Source organism: Stegastes partitus, unplaced genomic scaffold, assembly GCF_000690725.1.
Source record: "Stegastes partitus isolate 25-593 unplaced genomic scaffold, Stegastes_partitus-1.0.2 Scaffold235, whole genome shotgun sequence".
NCBI lineage: Eukaryota > Metazoa > Chordata > Actinopteri > Pomacentridae > Stegastes > Stegastes partitus.
The window spans coordinates 220,842-238,255 of record NW_007577966.1 but is presented as its reverse complement, the minus strand read 5'-3'; the positions used below and the strand labels follow the sequence as shown (position 1 = coordinate 238,255).

At 38.4% G+C, this 17,414-nt stretch overlaps 1 protein-coding gene across 5 annotated transcripts in view; it reads left to right on the top strand.

Moving 5' to 3' along the window:
- The window catches only part of piezo1 (piezo type mechanosensitive ion channel component 1 (Er blood group)), a 105,275-nt gene that overhangs the window by 49,714 nt on the left and 38,147 nt on the right, over positions 1 to 17,414 (top strand). For all 5 annotated transcript variants that reach the window (XM_008281503.1, XM_008281500.1, XM_008281502.1 and 2 more), the window contains exons 17-26: positions 147 to 253; positions 1,612 to 1,778; positions 5,367 to 5,543; positions 7,244 to 7,369; positions 9,785 to 9,985; positions 10,231 to 10,435; positions 10,866 to 10,970; positions 13,286 to 13,442; positions 14,305 to 14,548; positions 16,972 to 17,068. In XM_008281503.1, the coding sequence (XP_008279725.1) occupies positions 147 to 253; positions 1,612 to 1,778; positions 5,367 to 5,543; positions 7,244 to 7,369; positions 9,785 to 9,985; positions 10,231 to 10,435; positions 10,866 to 10,970; positions 13,286 to 13,442; positions 14,305 to 14,548; positions 16,972 to 17,068 (1,586 nt within the window). The remainder of the gene's footprint in view (positions 1 to 146; positions 254 to 1,611; positions 1,779 to 5,366; positions 5,544 to 7,243; positions 7,370 to 9,784; positions 9,986 to 10,230; positions 10,436 to 10,865; positions 10,971 to 13,285; positions 13,443 to 14,304; positions 14,549 to 16,971; positions 17,069 to 17,414) is intronic.

The following is a 17,414-nucleotide window of genomic DNA, read 5'->3' as shown; positions in this document are numbered from 1 at the left end:
AAGGTCCATACCTTACTTTGTTAAGTGCTACGTGATGACATATGTTGTAAAGTGCACTATACATATAAAATTGAATTGAATTGAATATTATCCGTAAATTCTAATTTTTTTCTTCTACAAGAAGTTAAACAATGATCTGCCTGCAGAAAGAAGAACAGTGAAAGAACTGGACGAAGTGGCTCTGGTAATGTGGGCCTAGACCCTGAAGAGGAAGACCTGGTGACAAACATTGATGAGGAATCTGAAAATGAAGGTAAAGACACAATTTTACAATTAAATTGTTGGGTTTTTTTCATACAAATCAGTAATTTTGTTGTTCTATTATGTATGATGTCAGTTGGCTTAAAGACAGCGTCATGGACTTCTGTATTCTGCAACATGGGACAATAATCATGTTTCATTTGAGTGCATTTAGGTGGTCATCAGAACAGTTAGATCTCATTTCAGACCTAATGTTGTACGCTTTTAGCTGCCTTGCTTAAATTTGCAGTATGAGAGAGGCCTGGAGAGAACAGTAAATTATGACTCATGAGCAGGAGAGATGACTGTCACTCTGACTCTGAACAGGGAAATGTCCGCTGACTCTGAAGCAATCTTTATTTTCACTGACTCTGAAACAAACTCCGGAACAGGGGAAACACTAGCTGACTCATAAACAGCCTAGTCGCATTCATGCCTCTGTTTGACAAGTTTAAGTTGCTCCCTTTAGGTTGCAGTTATAGTCTGTGTAGGTGCAGGACCAACACACAAAAATATGCATTTTTCCCTGCCACCACTGTCTTTTTAAACAGCACTGTGAGATTCTATTTATTTTTAATCTATTAAATTTTATTTTATCGTCATGTTTCTTGTGTATGAATAATGATGATTTAATTTTTAAAAAAAATCAGTTTTGTTTCATTTTATCGTCATATTTTTTGTCTATTTTATGGTTTTAATGTGTGGTGTAATTGCCAACCACTGTGATTGACTGGAGGGATAAGTGTGGTAGTAAAAGGTGAAATCAGGCAGGATTCTTGCCAGCTCATAGGCAGGTCATGCCTGGAGGCTAGCGGTTTGGAGGCTGTCAGTGTGGAGACTGGGGCTCATCATGACCAGAGCGAGACACAGGACAGTGGCAAGCTGACACAAACAAGATGACAAAACCTTCAAAGAAATGTGCCCAGGAAGCATTCTACTCAGATGCCTGAACTGCCTCTGCTGGCTCTTTTCAACACAAACAGGCAGTGACTCTAGTCCAAGTTCCTCACCTATCTCTAAGCCTGAGCCCAGCCACCCAAGGTCCTGCAACATTATCAGACCTACTAGTACTAGAGTCTTGCATCTTGCATCTTGAACATCATTACAGTACATGATCACCTCTTTCATAGAAGAACTGATGCTGACATGAATGCTCTTTCAGCAAAAATACTTCATATTTGTTTGACCTTTGGTTGTCTAGAAGCTGTTTGTATGTGACTACCCTCAATAATGCATTTAAAAAAAATATATTCTCATGTACTCATGTTTTCTTAATTGATTTATGTCTGCATTTTCTGTCTTATGCTCTTGTCTATCCTTGATCCTCTCACTCTTTTGTTTTCTTTTAATCGTTTCTTTTCCCTTGTTTAGTGGAATTGATGCCCAGTAAATGGGGTCTGGTGATGGACAGGTTACTGGTTCTGTCCAGAAGATTCTCTGACATTCTTACCACAGTCCAAGTATTTCTCTGGAGGCTTCTGGAGTTCCACATCCTCAAGATGGTGGCTTTGTTGTCTGTGTGGGTTGCACTTGAAGAGGTAAAAGCTAAGGGAATGGGTGCTGCATGTGTAGAAGGAATGAAACAAAGAAGTAATGAAACACCACACAGCAAATTAGGTACCTCTAATTTGTATTGACAATAAACATGCAAACTGCCCTGTCCTATTTACTGCAGCTGTAGAATGTTAACATAGGACAGCATTACTTTTCAAAACTTAGCAACTTACTAGTAAACAGAAATAACTTGCCTCAACAAGGTCTCATTCACCATTTACAACAAAAAAACAGAGCTAGACAAATGTCTGAAAAGGGCTATTTATGTATTCTTATATAGAGGTCCTGTCCTACTTGACAGTCACACTTACGGACAATTTAGAATCACCAATTAACCTCAGCATGATTTTGGACTGTGGGAGGAAGCCAGGGAACCGGGAGAGAACCCACGCTGCACAGGGAGAACATGCAAACTTAGCAAGACCCCTTGATTTGAAACCAGGACCTTCAAGCTGTGAGGTGACAGTGCTAGCCACCGTGTCACCAAGCTGCCCCTGCCCTGCCCTGATCTGATCAAATTAGTTTAATATTTACTATCAGCCATTCTTCTAGATTATACACACTTCAAGTATTTTCAATTAGCTGTAGTGCCTGGTTGTAGTTCCTCTTGCTGTTTAATACAATAAGCGAGCCTTAATCACCTGTAACAAACGCACATGAATCAAACTAAGTCAGGATCAATTAAGTGGTGCTCTATCTAGCACTGGCATATGTAACAGCTGTGTTGGTGGCTTCTATCATGTGCATGTTGGTTTGACGTTAGCTTGAAAATAAACACGGTGCATATACAGTTGAAACCAGAAGTTTACATACACTGTATAAAAAGACATAACCTTTTTTTTTCTCTCACTGTCTGACATTAAATCAGACTAAACTTTTCCTGTGTTAGATCAGTTAGGATTACCAAAATTATTTATATTTGCTAAATGCCAGAATAATGAGAGAGAGAATTAAAAAAAAATAATTTTTTTTATGACTTTCTTCAAAGTCAGAGGTTTACATACATTTCCTTAGTATTTGGTGATTTGTTGTCCTGAAGCCTTTTTGTAACTAATCTGGTAGTATGCTGAGGGTCATTGTCCATTTGAAGACCTATTTGTACCCAAGCTTTAACTTCCTTTAATTTTCGCTTACGGTAATCTTCTTTCCTCATGATGCCATCTAGTGCACCAGTCCCTCCTGCAGCAAAACACCACCATAACATGATGCTGCCACCGCTGTACTTCACAGTTGGGATGATGTTCTCAGGCTTACAAGCTTCTCCCTTTTTCCTCCAAATGGGACGACGGTCTTTATGGCCAAACAGTTCAGTTTTAGTTTCATCAGCCCATACGACGTGTCTCCAGAAATGAAAGTCTTTCTCCCTGTGCACATTTGTAAACTGTAATCTGTCTTTTTTTTATGTTTCTTTTGGAGTAATGTCTTCTTCCTCTCTGAGTAGCCTTTCAGCCCATGTCAGTACAGGACTGGTTTCACTGTGGATGACACTCTCTTACCAGCTTCAGCAGTATCTTCACAAGGTCTTTTGTTTTTGTTCTGGGGTTGATACGTATGGGGTGCCGAATGTAAAAATTCAGTCACACTTTTCTAACTGATATATTTTGAACATTTAGCTCATTTTCTTCACATTTGAGATGGAAATTAAATGGTGAATCTAAATGCTAAATCTAAATCTTAACTCTAAATGTTAAATCTAAATCTAAATCTAAATGTTAAATCTATATGCTGAATCTAAATCTAAATGTTAAATCTAAATGTGTCAAGTGTAAAACTTAATATTTAGAAAATATGCAAATAGCCCAGGCCTCTAAGCGCACACACACCCGCCCACACATCTGACCGCCCGTGCAGTCGCTGAAACTCCTTTCAGTGAATCACAAAACCTTCGCTGGCGCCCGAGTCACACTGGCAAATGTTAGCTTGCAATGCCGGTTAGCTAGCAGCAGCTTCCCCACGAACACAGTGAAAAGTTAAAGTTTTAACTAAGTAACTTACCGTTAACGGTGTGAACGGTACCGGCGGAAGTGCACCTTGGAGTGCAGCACGCACACCTGCCATAACCGCCCGTTCAATCTCTCCTAATTGGAGAGAACCGGCCATGTTTTGGTCCTTCCCTTCACTTCACCTCCGCATCCACGGCACGGGCGGTCAGATGTGTGGGCGGGTCTGTGCGCGCTGAGAGGCGTGGCCTATTTGCATATTTTCTAAATATTTAGCTTTACACTTGGCGACACGTTTAGATTTAACATTTAGATTTAGACTTAGCATTTAGATTTAGATTTAGATTTAACATTTAGATTTCATTTCAGGGCTGCAGGGTAGCGCAGTTGGTAGCACTGTTGCCTCGCAGCAAGAAGGTCGCCAGTTCCCGGTGGGGGCACCGGAATCTTTCTGCGTGGAGTTTGCACGTTCTTCCCGTGCAGCGTGGGTTCTTCCTCCCACACAGTCCAAAAACAACTTGAGGTTAATTGGTGATTCTAAATTGTCCGTAGGTGTGAATATGAGTGTGCTTGGTTGTCTGTCTCTAAGTGTAGCCCTGTGATAGACTGGTGACCTGTCCAGGGTGTCCCCTGCCTTCACCCTAAATCGGCTGGGATAGGCTCCAGCCCCCCACGACCCTAAGGAGGATTAAGTAGTGTACAGATAGTGGATGGATGGATTTAATTTCAACATTTAGATTTCGATTTAAAATGTAGATTTAGACTTAACATTTAGATTTAGATTTAGCATTTAGATTCACCATTTAATTTCCACCTCAAATGTGAAGAAAATGAGCTAAACGTGAGAAAAGTGAGCTAAATATTCAAAATATATCAGCTAGAAAAAGTGTCACTGAATTTTTACATTTGGCACCCCATAGATACGTGCATTTCTCACCAAAACACTTCATCTCTGGGACACAGAATCTCTCTCCTTCCTGATGATGGCTGGACATTCCCATGGTGTTCATGCTTGCGTATACTTGTTTGAACAGATGAACGTGGAACCTTCACGCATCTGGACATTGTACCCAAGGATGAACCAGACTTGTGGAAGTCCACAGTTTCTCTTCCTGATATCTTGGCTGATTTCTTTAGATTTTCCATGTTGTCACAAAAGGAAGCAGTGTGTTTGAGGTTTGCCTTAAAATACATCCACAGGTGTGCCTTCAATTAACTCAAATGTTGTCAATTAACCTATCAAAGGCTTCCAAAGTCATGACATCATCATCTGGGTTTTCCCAAATAGTTTGAAGGCATAGTAATCTTAGTGTATGTAAACTTATGACTTTGAAGAAAGTAGTAAAAAAAAAAGAAATTCTCTAAAAAAAAAAAAAAGCTCTCTCTCTCATTTTTCTGGCATTTAGCAAATAGAAATAATTTTGGTAAACCTAACTGACCTAAAACAGGAAAAGTTTAGTCTGGTTTAGTGCCAGATGGTGAGAAAAAAAAAGGTTTTATGTCTTTTTATACAGTCTATGTAAACTTCTGGTTTCAACTGTACACAATACTTGACAAAGCACATTTGGTTCTACTGTATTTGTATGTGTGCATTATGACCTAAATGTGGTCTTTCTCTGTGCTTATCTTTAGCCATCTGTAATGAATCTGGTCCTGGTGGTGTTATGGTCCTTGGCGATGCCCTATGGTCGCTTTAGGCCCATGGCTTCCTGTCTTTCTACAGTCTGGGTGTGTGTCATCATTGTGTGCAAGATGCTGTACCAGCTCAGTGTTGTCAACCCTGAGGAGTACTCCCGTAACTGTAGCATGGTGAGACACGTACACACACGCTGCACCACAACAAGAATGATGTCAAGTTTCAGTCTGGAATTAGTATCAACATGTAATCCTACAGTATTCAGGGAAAAAGAAACACCAGGATAAGAACAAAAATCCACAACTTAATCAATTAAGCTGAAGTAATTTATGGCTGCTGGCTATTTAGACTTCCTTTGACGAATTTTATGTCAATGTGAAATTACAAGTAGCAATATCATGTATATAGTAAGAGTGTTGTATTCATTTTTTACATTCTCTGGACACTTCTGTTTTGTAACTGAATTCCATTACCCTTTCTTATTACTTTTTCCCCTTCAGTTTGTAACACTTTTTTCTGAATGCTGAAAATGTGTTTCAAAATTGCTTGTGTATCGCAAACAATTTGCTGTGAAATTTCAGTTTCACGTGAAAATTGTTTGCTTCTTGCCATTTTTGAACAAGTCAACCTTTTCAAACCTCTTTGAGCTTCTCCTTGTCTCCATCCCTGAAGGCCTCCTTTTTCTGTCTGAGGAGAGCCTTGATGTTGCTGGTGATCCAAGTTTGTTATTATAAAAGCAGTGTACTGTCCTGTCACACGTGACCATAGCCCCACCATGTGGTGGGATGTAAACAATGATGGCAACCATTTGAGAAAATTCCCTTGGTACTTCATAAGGTCTAAGACCAACTGTCAAAAGTTCAATAACTGGACCGCAGACCTTGTCCTTTGTAGTAATATGACTGGAGTTACAATGTTTACTGTTCACAAGCAAATAGATTATTGTTTACTTACAATGAACAATAAATGTCCTGTGTGAGTTGCCACACAAACTCTGATTCCATGAATATCTTCTGTGCCAGTCTGATGTACTTGCTGTTATGTTTTTCAAAGCTACATTGTGCAAGTAGCACACTGTCCGTGGCATCATTTTAGGTAGATGACCACTGCCATTGTGATTGGTGATATTGTGGCTTTTTCTATAAATCTTGATTACTGCTGCAACAGTGTTAGTTTTTAGTTGGTCAGCATCTTCCTCTCAATCAGACTTTCTTCCCCATGAGGCTTAATGATACAGACATGCAGATACACAGCCCATAGGTCCAAACTGAAAAAGTTCCTGTGTTCACAGGTCATTTTATAACCTATTTAAATACTCATTTTATAGCCTTGTTATTGCAATTAGGTAAGTTCTTAATTTTAGGTGAATTACATTTTGTTTCAATGATTGCTAGTTTTGTTGCATTGAGTTGCAACTTTAGGGAAGTATTTGTTCTTGATTGAGCATAAGAGGAAATACCCCACTTGTCAACTTGGAAATAATGAAAGGATAAGTCAGAGGATGGACAAAAGAAGTCCCTATCTCTTGAAGTACAGTTAAATTCATCATTAAGGAAGGCGAGAAATATGGCACATGTGTGACTCTGCCTTGAGCAGGTTGCGGAAGGCCATTGAGACACCTATGACTCCTCTGAAGGAGTTACAAGAAGGAGACGAGTGAGGGAGTAAAGTTTCAGCAGTTGAAATGGGAGGGTTTGGGTTTTCAAAAACAAATACATCTTGTCTCCCTTCAATTGTTTTCTATGACACAGCCGGTGTTGTGATCGTGGAACTTGACCAGATGAAGTAGTAATGTTCTGCAGTGGAGCTGGAGTGATCAGGTGTTGATTGTCCCACCCATTGCCACTTTTGTTTTTTCTTCTTTCCATCACAGCCTCTAATAAATACCACCAACTTGCTACCAGAGGAAATGATGAACTCTTCTTTGTACAAGGAGCCAGTGGATCCAGCCAAATGGTTTGGTATCAGGAAAGATGCTACCGCACTAGGTTACAGCAAGGTATGCTCAATTCAAATATCCTAATTGATGCAAAATGTACAGATGATCAAGGTGGACTGTGCAATATAAACACAAATATACAAAGTAAAGGAAAAGTACAGTATGTATGCTTTAAAAAATACTGATCAAGTGGTTTGTGAGCAGCCTTGCGTTTACCACAGCTCTAGCCTTGGTCACAACCGGATACACGACTTTTGGGATCGTACGTGCTCTGCGAATTTTGGGTGCCGTGGAGGTCATAGAGGTCGTAGAGGTAGAGGAAAGGGTTCTGTCAGAAAGGCACAGATCTTTTAAATATGTCAAAGAATTTGGATTTTTTTCTAAGCAGGTTTCTCAAGCCAGTTGAATAGAGTAGGATTGCACAGACAGGTACTGACACAGAACTTTTAATATTTATTGCACCTCAACAGACCACAACTGGTAGACATACTGTTCTTCAAGTGTTTTCTTCATCAGAAAAATACATAGTTTAACAATATAACAATTAAGTGCTTTTAACTCTCTGTACATCCTGTACTGTTCAAGTATTTTCCTTAAACTAAAAGTAAACAGTTTAACTATGAAGGGCTTTAACTCTCTGTAGTGTAAATTAAGTAAAATCAAACCTTCACACAAGTGTACTTCAAGTATTTTCTTAAAGACAAAAGAAACTGTTTGACAATATGAAGTACTTTTAACATAGTACTGAAAATATGAATTACTTGGACAAATCCAACTTTTGCTCATAAACATTCATTCATTCATTCATTCATTCATTCATTCATTCATTCATCCATCCATTCATTCATTCATTCGTGGGTTTGACTCCAGCATGTACCTGCTGTATTGTTTTCTGCTCCCGACTCTTTATTCAAGCCAAGTTTTGATTTAAGCCGGTTGCCTTCATTACTGCAACACACAACAATCACCCTCACTACAGAGGTGTGTGGTGGCGTCCGCATGAACTACATCTTCCCTCAACAGTTGAGGCGCAGCTGAGCGCCTCATGTCTTGAATCAAACTTTCAGTCAGACTGTCCGCCTCTATATAATGATGGCATCATGGTGACATCATGGTGACATCTCTCATTACAAGAGCCTATGTCTCAGCTCCGGTAAAGGTGCAGACAGGAGAATCTGAATTTAGAGTGCACGCGTTAATAAGCAACAAACAATCTGGGTAAATGCAAGTTCCAACTGTAGAAAACACTTCCAAAGAATGAGGGCGGCAGGGGAATGTGTTAGTGTATGATGTGATAACTTGTGTCTGTAGCGTCTGAAAATGTCCTGGAAAAGTCCTGAAAAATATTTTCAGGGAAAGAGTGGGAACCCTGCTGTTTGTTGCCAGGTCCATCCTATTTTAGAGTTATAGTAATATCATTGTAGTTGAGATGATTATATCAATCTGTTTGAAGTCCATTTGTAGCACACAGTTTAGAAAGAAAACACCCATGTATAAAGTCATTTACACTACAGGGCCAAAGCAGTGCACTTTCTTTAAAGCCTCTCTGAATATCTGTCTGTCACACAACACACAAGAGACCAAAGCTGTATTTGAATAATGAAGTGACACTTTCATGCTTGCTTTGTAAGATGCTTCATTTGTTCTTGAGGTGAACTTAAAGGTGCTGCATACATTCAAGCTGCAGAGGTTGTCCTCAATGTGATTGAAGTCTGCTTGTTGCACACACATTTACTAATTGCACATAGTTTAGATAACACACATTTATACAACATTACTCTTTGAAATGAAATTTGTTGAACTCTCTGTAAACCTCTGTGATTAAACTAATGACAAGCTGAGGAAGGAATACATTCATGTGAAAAAGCAAGTACATCCCATAGAAGCTGTTGACTTCTTTGACAGTTTTGGTTAAGCAAACATTTCATCCTAATTGAAACAGTTTCTGTTAATAAAAGTAATAAACTCAAAGAAATGGTACGTAAAATTTTCAGTTTGTAATTATTTTTTATAATTTAAATAAATGTAACAAAACACATCAACCTCAGCAGAAAGAGAAATCAGTAAGTAATATTTGTCAAACCATCAAGGGTTCAAGATTAGGTGTCAATAATTAGAGCCTTCTTTGAGGGTAACAGCTGCTTTTTTTTAGCCGCTGTGAAAAAAACACTGTCAAGTGTCTGCTTGTCAAAATATGTCAAAAAAGCAAATAAGACCAAAACTGCATGTGTGACTGCAATGATACAAGCCACACATAAATGAGAAAATATTTTGCTTTGCTATCTGTATGAACCAATCCATTAAACTGTCCGTGCCAACTTTTGATTGATTGTTTTCAGCACCCAGTCACCAACATACTTCAGTCTGTGTTCATAAATGATTAAGATTAAAAGTCCTTCCTGGGCTTTGGCTACATCTGAGGGGGCCACGTTGTCCTTCTGTTAATTTAATTTCTGTCTTGAATGCTTTTTGCAGAATCATTTGATAGTGCTGATGTTGCTGGTGTTTGAGGCAACGGTGTATCGTCACCAGGCTCACCATCATCGTCAGCTCCAGCGATCCCCCCCACCAATCCCTGCTCTGTTTCCTGCTGCCACAAGGGACACTTTAGACCAGGGCCTCATACCCTGCTTCAAGTATCTGCTCAACTACGCCTTCTACAAGTTTGGACTGGAGGTAGCTGGGAGAGATTACTCCATCACATAAACTCGGGCTTCTTGGACTGTAAAATACTTAAAAAGTGTGAAAGTAAATGAAGAAAAATAATTTAACAGGAGAAATATTTTTCATGTTCTTCTAATGTTCTGCTAATCAATAAATCAAACAGATATTCCAGAGCATCAATGTTTTGAATGCAGTTGTATTTTTTCTATTGTTTTTTAACTATAATCTTTAATAACGCATCCTTTTTTTAAAAATAGATTTGCTTCCTGATGACGGTGAATGTGATTGGCCAGCGGATGAACTTTTTAGTGATAATCCATGGCTGTTGGTTGGTAGCAATCTTGGTGAGGCGGCGGCGTCAGGCCATTGCTAGGATCTGGCCCAGATATTGTCTCTTCCTGTCCATCTTCATGATTTACCAGTATCTACTGTGTGTGGGCATACCGCCCGCTCTCTGCATAGGTGAGTCCTGATTTAAACTTAAATGTGGCTAGAGGCCACATTTAAGTGTATATCAGGAGTCTTGAGTTTCCACTGACTAATATACCTCTGAATAGATAATTCAGAAATTCAGAGTCATTACAAACTCAAGACTGCCATGATATACATGGTTTTTACAAGTGTTTGGAAACTTTTGTACACAACTGTATGTAATGTTCAGTTCAGTACTTAGGTCACTAAGTTAGATAATGTCATACACAATAAATGTTAGGTAAATAATGTAAGAAAACCTGTTTTATGCCCCATATTATGTAATGTGGCATCACATCACACAGTGCTAAAAAAATAATAACTGCAGAGTTGTTTAGGGTCAGTTAAATATTTTAAACAGAGCATACATTTCTAGCTGCCTACTTGTCCCTCTCTATTTCCTGTGTCTGTTGTCCTGTAGACTACCCGTGGCGATGGAACACTCCAGTGTTAATGAACTCAGCTCTCATTAAATGGATCTACCTGCCTGACTTCTACAGTGTGCCTAACTCCAAAAACCTTATAGGTCAGTTTGTGTGCCTGTTGCACGTCTGTTGTGCATGTGTCTGTGTGCATGTGGATGTTTCTATGAGTTCTTTCACCGTATCAACAAAACACATCTACCTTTATCACACTGACACCTTGTCATTCTAAGTATGGTGTATAAAATCTCACAGCTAAGAGGCATATGTGTTTTCTGATCTGGGCATTAAAACAAAAGGGATGTTGATTTTTGCTGTTGAAACTCAGCATCCACTCAGTATCTACTGTTGTTTTACTTCTGCATTATGCACATTTTCATAGAACTAATACCGTAAATGCAATAGTCATGCCAAATACTGTCACTTTTTTCTGATTTTGCCCTCAGTAGAACTAATTCAATTCAATGTACTGTGTGTTAGTATTTTGCCATTTCTTGATAAATGTTGAGGAGCTTTAAATGAAGCTTCAGTGACACATCACGAGCAGTTTCATGTTTATGGCGGTCCAGTGGCTAAACTCCCCCGTATGTTTGTTATTAATTGGTCCATAAGAAATGCTGAGTTATCAACACTAGTCTAGCAGCAAACAAAGAGAAAGTAGAGCAAATGATTTAAAACAGCCCCCCAGTGTGTGTGACAGTGGGCAGCAGAACTTACCATATCTGAACAATTTTTCATTTTTGATAAAAGCACCGACTTTGGTCCATGTGTTGGCTGATGTAATTCATCACAATAACACCTTGGTAGCCTTTGCAACTATTTTTCAAAATTACTGGTAGTGGGATGGTCAAACTTTTTCTACCTCATCATATACATAATAGACATCTTCTAAACAGAATCTAGCAACCCTGAAAACCAAATAAAATAATCACTCACATGTTCCTTAAAATGGTAAAGAATTTGGGAATTTCATCATCTACTCTTCAACATATCATTAACATTACGCAACTTTTCCAGGCTTTTGTTTCTCTTGTCTCAACTTTTTTGAAAAGTGTTGCTGGCATGAAATCCAAAATGAGTCAGTATTTTTCAGAAACAGACCAATTCTCTGTTTCAACATTTGACAGACTTTTTTGTACTATTTTCAATTGACTGTAGGGTTTTAATGATTTGTAAATCACTGCTTTCTGTTTTAGTGTACATTTTGCACAGTGGGGCATCTTTTATGGAAACACAGTTGTAGATAACTCACACTGAGTCATGTATTTGGCATGGTTTGGATTCCTTTACATTTTTTACATTATTATTGCATGTGACACTGTGGATAAATGTTGCATTCACACAATGTTGCTACCTAAAGCCGGTTGTGTCTTGGAGTCACTGCGATGCTGATGCAGGTTTGGCCCCACAGCTTGTTTTAAGAGCAGCTCATAGCTTTCGCTCAGTGTTAAGATAAAGCAGCCTCTAGTGGCCTTGTGAATAAGTGCATGTAAAATCTCTGCTCACTTTTAGACTGGGCAGGAATCGTCACCCTGGTAATCTATGAAATGTTGCTTTCTAACATATGGTTAACGTTGTGAAAGGGTATATTTAAAGTCACTCCCTGGTTTTTTGAAGGCTCTGCTTCAGTACGCAGCCCTCTGCTACTATGAGGGAGAATGTGCCAGCACCTTAAGATCTCTCTTTTACTCAGAGAAACTGCCTTACCGTGGTTGGTGGCAGACTGTCTTGCAGTAATGAAAAATGAACATGATCAACAGAATGTGTCAGACAGAGAAATTGCACTGGTTACAGGTTATGTAGCAGAGCCAATGACTTCAGTACATCTACGTAGCTTTGTTATATGGCCTATATTAATCCATTACTGTGCACTCTACTGTTATCATTATAATGGTTGTATTATATAATGCTTTTTCTTTCATTTTTTATTGCCTTAAATTGTAATTAAATTATGAAAACAGCACTTTGAGGATGGGCACAGTGTTCTATGCCAGTAAATGCTGGCATCCATCTTTAAAAATGCAGACCAGGGTCATGGCCAATGTGCAATGGCCCAATATCCAGGTGTCTCCTCAATATATTAGGCTAAATATGTTCCAAATTTGGTGCCTATATCGCAGATAAACAATAGGTTAGCTATGCCGCCCTACTATAAACCAGTGTGAGTGATGAGGCAGATGGTGTGACGCTGTACAGTCCCTTTTGTTTGAGTGTCCACAACTTCTGAACCTTTATCACTTTTATATATCTTTTCTTATTAGAAGCTCAACACACACTGTAACTCTGTTTCAGTACTGTAGTGGATACTGTAAGGCAAAAACCAGGTTTCTACACTTACAATCATAATGATGATGATGAAGATGAAGATTATGTTGATGATGATGGCATTGGTATGTTGTGTTTTTATGTATGTCCACAGCGGACTTCATGCTGCTCATGTGTGCATCCCAGCAGTGGAACGTGTTTGAGTGTGAGCACACAGAGGAGTGGATGGTTCTAGCGGGAGAGAACACGGACGAGCCTGACCCAATGGACGGTCGACTGTTCAACCCTGCACCTAACTTTATCAACTGCAGGTAAACACAGTGTGTCTCAAAAGTGTCTCATTTATTAGTCATTCACTGTACAGCCTGCTGTTTGTCTCCTGTGGCCATGTTCATTTTATCCCTGCTCATGTAACACACACAGACGTTAAACTGATGGCTAGCTGTAGCCTTAAAATACCTTCGAATTTTCCATTGAAAGTGCCTCTTTGAAGTGAGAGTGATGTGCACATTTACTCATGTGGCACAGCATTAGTAACTTTATTGACACAGGATCTGATGGTAAATAATGTTCTCTGTCGTCTCAAGACTGTCTCTCCACTCCGTTACATAGTTCCATATGTATGAGGGATTGACCCCCTGGCTCGTCAGGGTACGTGGATACTTCTTAAGGACACACAGGCTTGCCCAGTAGTGCCCCACAGGTTACCTGTAAAGCACCTTTGCTGGCGTGAATTCACTGATAGTTTGGTCTCAACCTCAGTGACGGTGCAGTGTGACAATCTTTACTACTTTAAACAATTTTAGCAAAAAATGTGATCTAGTTTAATCAAAAACCTATAGAGATTGTCTATTGTCAAATCTTAACCAAATTAGGCACTGATTGGAAGACAAATCGGAACAGAACCTAAAAGATTTTTTATTTTTCAGGGGTCAGTTATGGAATTGTACAGGAAGTGAGAAAACAGCTCAGAAATGCTTTGATATCACAAACTTATATTTCTAGACTTTCTAGACTTGGGATGCCTTCCTCAGAATGTGCAGTAAGTCCACTGCAGTGAGCAAAAATGACCTTTCAGCTCTTAAGTGTTGATGGGTTTCCCTGGGCAAAAGTGATGTTTCGGTCAGGTATAAAATATGTATTCATAAATTTTGTTGTCTTTTCCTCTTCCAGGAACTATCTGGACATGGCTAAGGTTTTGGTGTTTCGCCACTTCTTTTGGTTTGTGTTGTCAGTGGTCTTCATCACAGGGGCCACTAGGATCTCTGTGTTTGGACTCGGCTACCTGCTCGCTTGCTTCTTTTTTCTGTTGTTTGGAACCCAGCTATTGGTCAAACCATCGAGGACCCGCCTCATCCTATGGGACTGTCTCATCATCTACAACGTGGCAGTCATTATATCTAAAAGTCTGCTATCAGTGAGTATAAAGCTCATCATTTGCCTACAGTTTATAACTTTTAGTAACCTATTAGTTACTCAACTCTACATCCTTGTAATTGGTAAAACTTGTTGCTAAAACATTCTGTAAGGCACTGGAAGTGGTAGCTGCATTACACTACAACATCAGCTGGGAGATATATGTTGTAACATATTCCATTTTTGGACCAGGCACAACAACAAAACTAAAGTAGTAGGTATACAAGAACACTGGCCACTTTAGTGATTATATTTCTAGTTTATTTGTTTATTTAAGTTTTAAGACTTAATCCATAATTGCTGTGCAATTGTTCCAAGTATTTTATATGCTTTTAGTAAAATCATCAGACAGGCAGCAGACTGCCATTAACCCAGTAGAAGATGTTGTTCTGAAGCATCTTTTTTCAGCTCTGGTCATTCCATCTCAAAAATTGCATTTTTCAAACAATTTTTGTTCATCCATTTCTAATTTGCATGAAATATTTACAGCATAAAATATAGATATTTATAAATATATTTGTGAAATTCTATCTTGATGTATTGCTCAATTATTTAACATGACTATTCATAGACTTTGGAATCATGCATTAATTAAACTTTTTAAAAGGAACTTTAGCTTTTTAGCATTAGACAGCGTTGCCGGGGAGGGGGGGGATGTCTGGAATGACCTGTTTCGCCTGTGGTCTCCGCGACCCAACCCCAGATAAGCGGAAGAAAATGGATGGATGTATCAGAAAACTTTTATGTTTTTTTTTTTCAAATTGCCCGTCAACCCATTTCCAGTAGGTTTTTTTTACTGTTTGAAAATTGATGGCTTTGTTGGAAGGACTACATTTCAGGACCTGATAAAGACAAAGACCTGACATTTTCAGTGTTATTTGTCATCATGTCATTTATTCAGAATCCACTATATTGGGCTAGTAGATCAAATAATCTGGAATTATGGATGAGTTACAATATGAAAAAAAATGTACGTCCCATCCTTGAGCACACATTTTATACCTGGGTGGCTGAGGCTCAGGTGGTAGAGCAGGTTGTCCTCTAATCACAAGGTTGGTGGTTCAGTCCCCTGGCCCTCCACAGTTGAAGAATCCTTGGGCAAAACACTGAACCTGAAGTTGCTCCAATGGCAGGCAGCAGCTTGCATTGTGTTCTGTGGTCATTGGTGTATGAATGTGTATGAATGGGTAAATGAGAAAACACTGTGATTGTAAAGCATTTTGAGTAGCACTAAGGTAGAAATGTACTCTGTAAGTGCAGATTTCCATTAGTAAAAAAATTATAATGCAGATGTAAACCAGTGATGGTGTCTGAACCATGTGTAATACCATGTCACAACAATACAAAGCAATGCATATAGAATATTACAAATGAAATCAACGTTATTTTCAATGGACTTTCTGACTGATTGAGCAGGTGTGACAAGTTGTAACACAAAACTAAAAACATTGGTAGACAATTGAATAATGATTGATGTTTCAGTTTCTATCATATATAAAATATATACCTAAGTATAACTTAGCAAATAGATCTTAATATGTGTATATTAAGAAGTTAAAGGTAACGTGTGAGTGCATAATGCATCAACATATTTATAGTTTCTGCTTGATAATTCAGCTTCAAGCATCCTTTCCAATAAGCAAATGCACTCAGTGAGTATAAAATATAATATTAAAAAATATAAAGTAACAATTCACTCTGTTTCTCCAGTTTAAAAATTGGGGTAAAAAAAAAAAGAAAACATGCCCATATTATTATTGTTATTATTATTATTTTAAATTGTCTGAGTTACATTTGGAGAACCATTGCTCACTGCTCAATCAGCTAAAACAGTTCAATGAAAACAACTTTTTTTCTTCTTTTTGTACTCCAGTATTTCATGTAAGTATTCTATATGCTTTGGTTTGTATTACTGACATGCAACTATACATGGTTCAGAAATCTGTTTTTGTTTAGGAGTGCTCAAAGATAGGACATGTCATAAGGGCTTCAATTATTTTTCATATTACACTTCACCCATTATCAAAGAGGACTTGACTATTTAATGCAATATTGCAGATTCTGAATCAAAGGCTTGATGAGAAATAACAGTGAAACTTCCATGCATTTATCTTTAAAAGTCTGTCAGATACCATTTAAAATATATATAGTTTATGATATAAAAGTTTTTAAGAGAATCAGAGATGGTCGAGCTTGATCTCCCTGATGATTTGAGATGGAGAAACCTCTATTGTTTGGGTTTTTTTGCACTGACCTGACTCATTTAAACAAACCTCCTGTTTGTTCTCTTTTATGGACTTTGTAAGTGAGCAAACATTAATGCTTCTAAGAATCCCTCATTGAACACTTGTGCTGTGGGGTGTGAAAGGCTCATCTCCACTGTAATAGTAAAAAACTCTGTGCATGTGTGTTTTTTTTTTTTAGATCCTGGCGTGTGTGTTTGTGTTTGAAATGCAGAAGGGCTTCTGTTGGGTGATTCAACTCTTCAGCTTGGTTTGCACAATCAAAGGATACTATGATCGTAAGTACTATGGTAATAATAACAGTGCTTTCTGAACAGTAATAAACAACAAGGACTGTCTCCATCTATATTTAGTCATAGAATTATACAAATACCATTTTTAATTCTGTTTTACATTGAAATTTTTAAATGTTTGGGTATTAAAGGTCAAGTGCTTGGATAAAGCCCGGGGATCTCTTGGGCTTGACACAAAGAAATAGTGTGAATTAAACAGCAGAACCTGGGATACAAGAATATATCAGCCATTTCTACATGCCCCAAACACAACTCAAACACCAACTAAATGAATTATCAAATATGGAAATCGATGTAGTGCCACCAAGTCAATCCACTCGCCACATTTCTG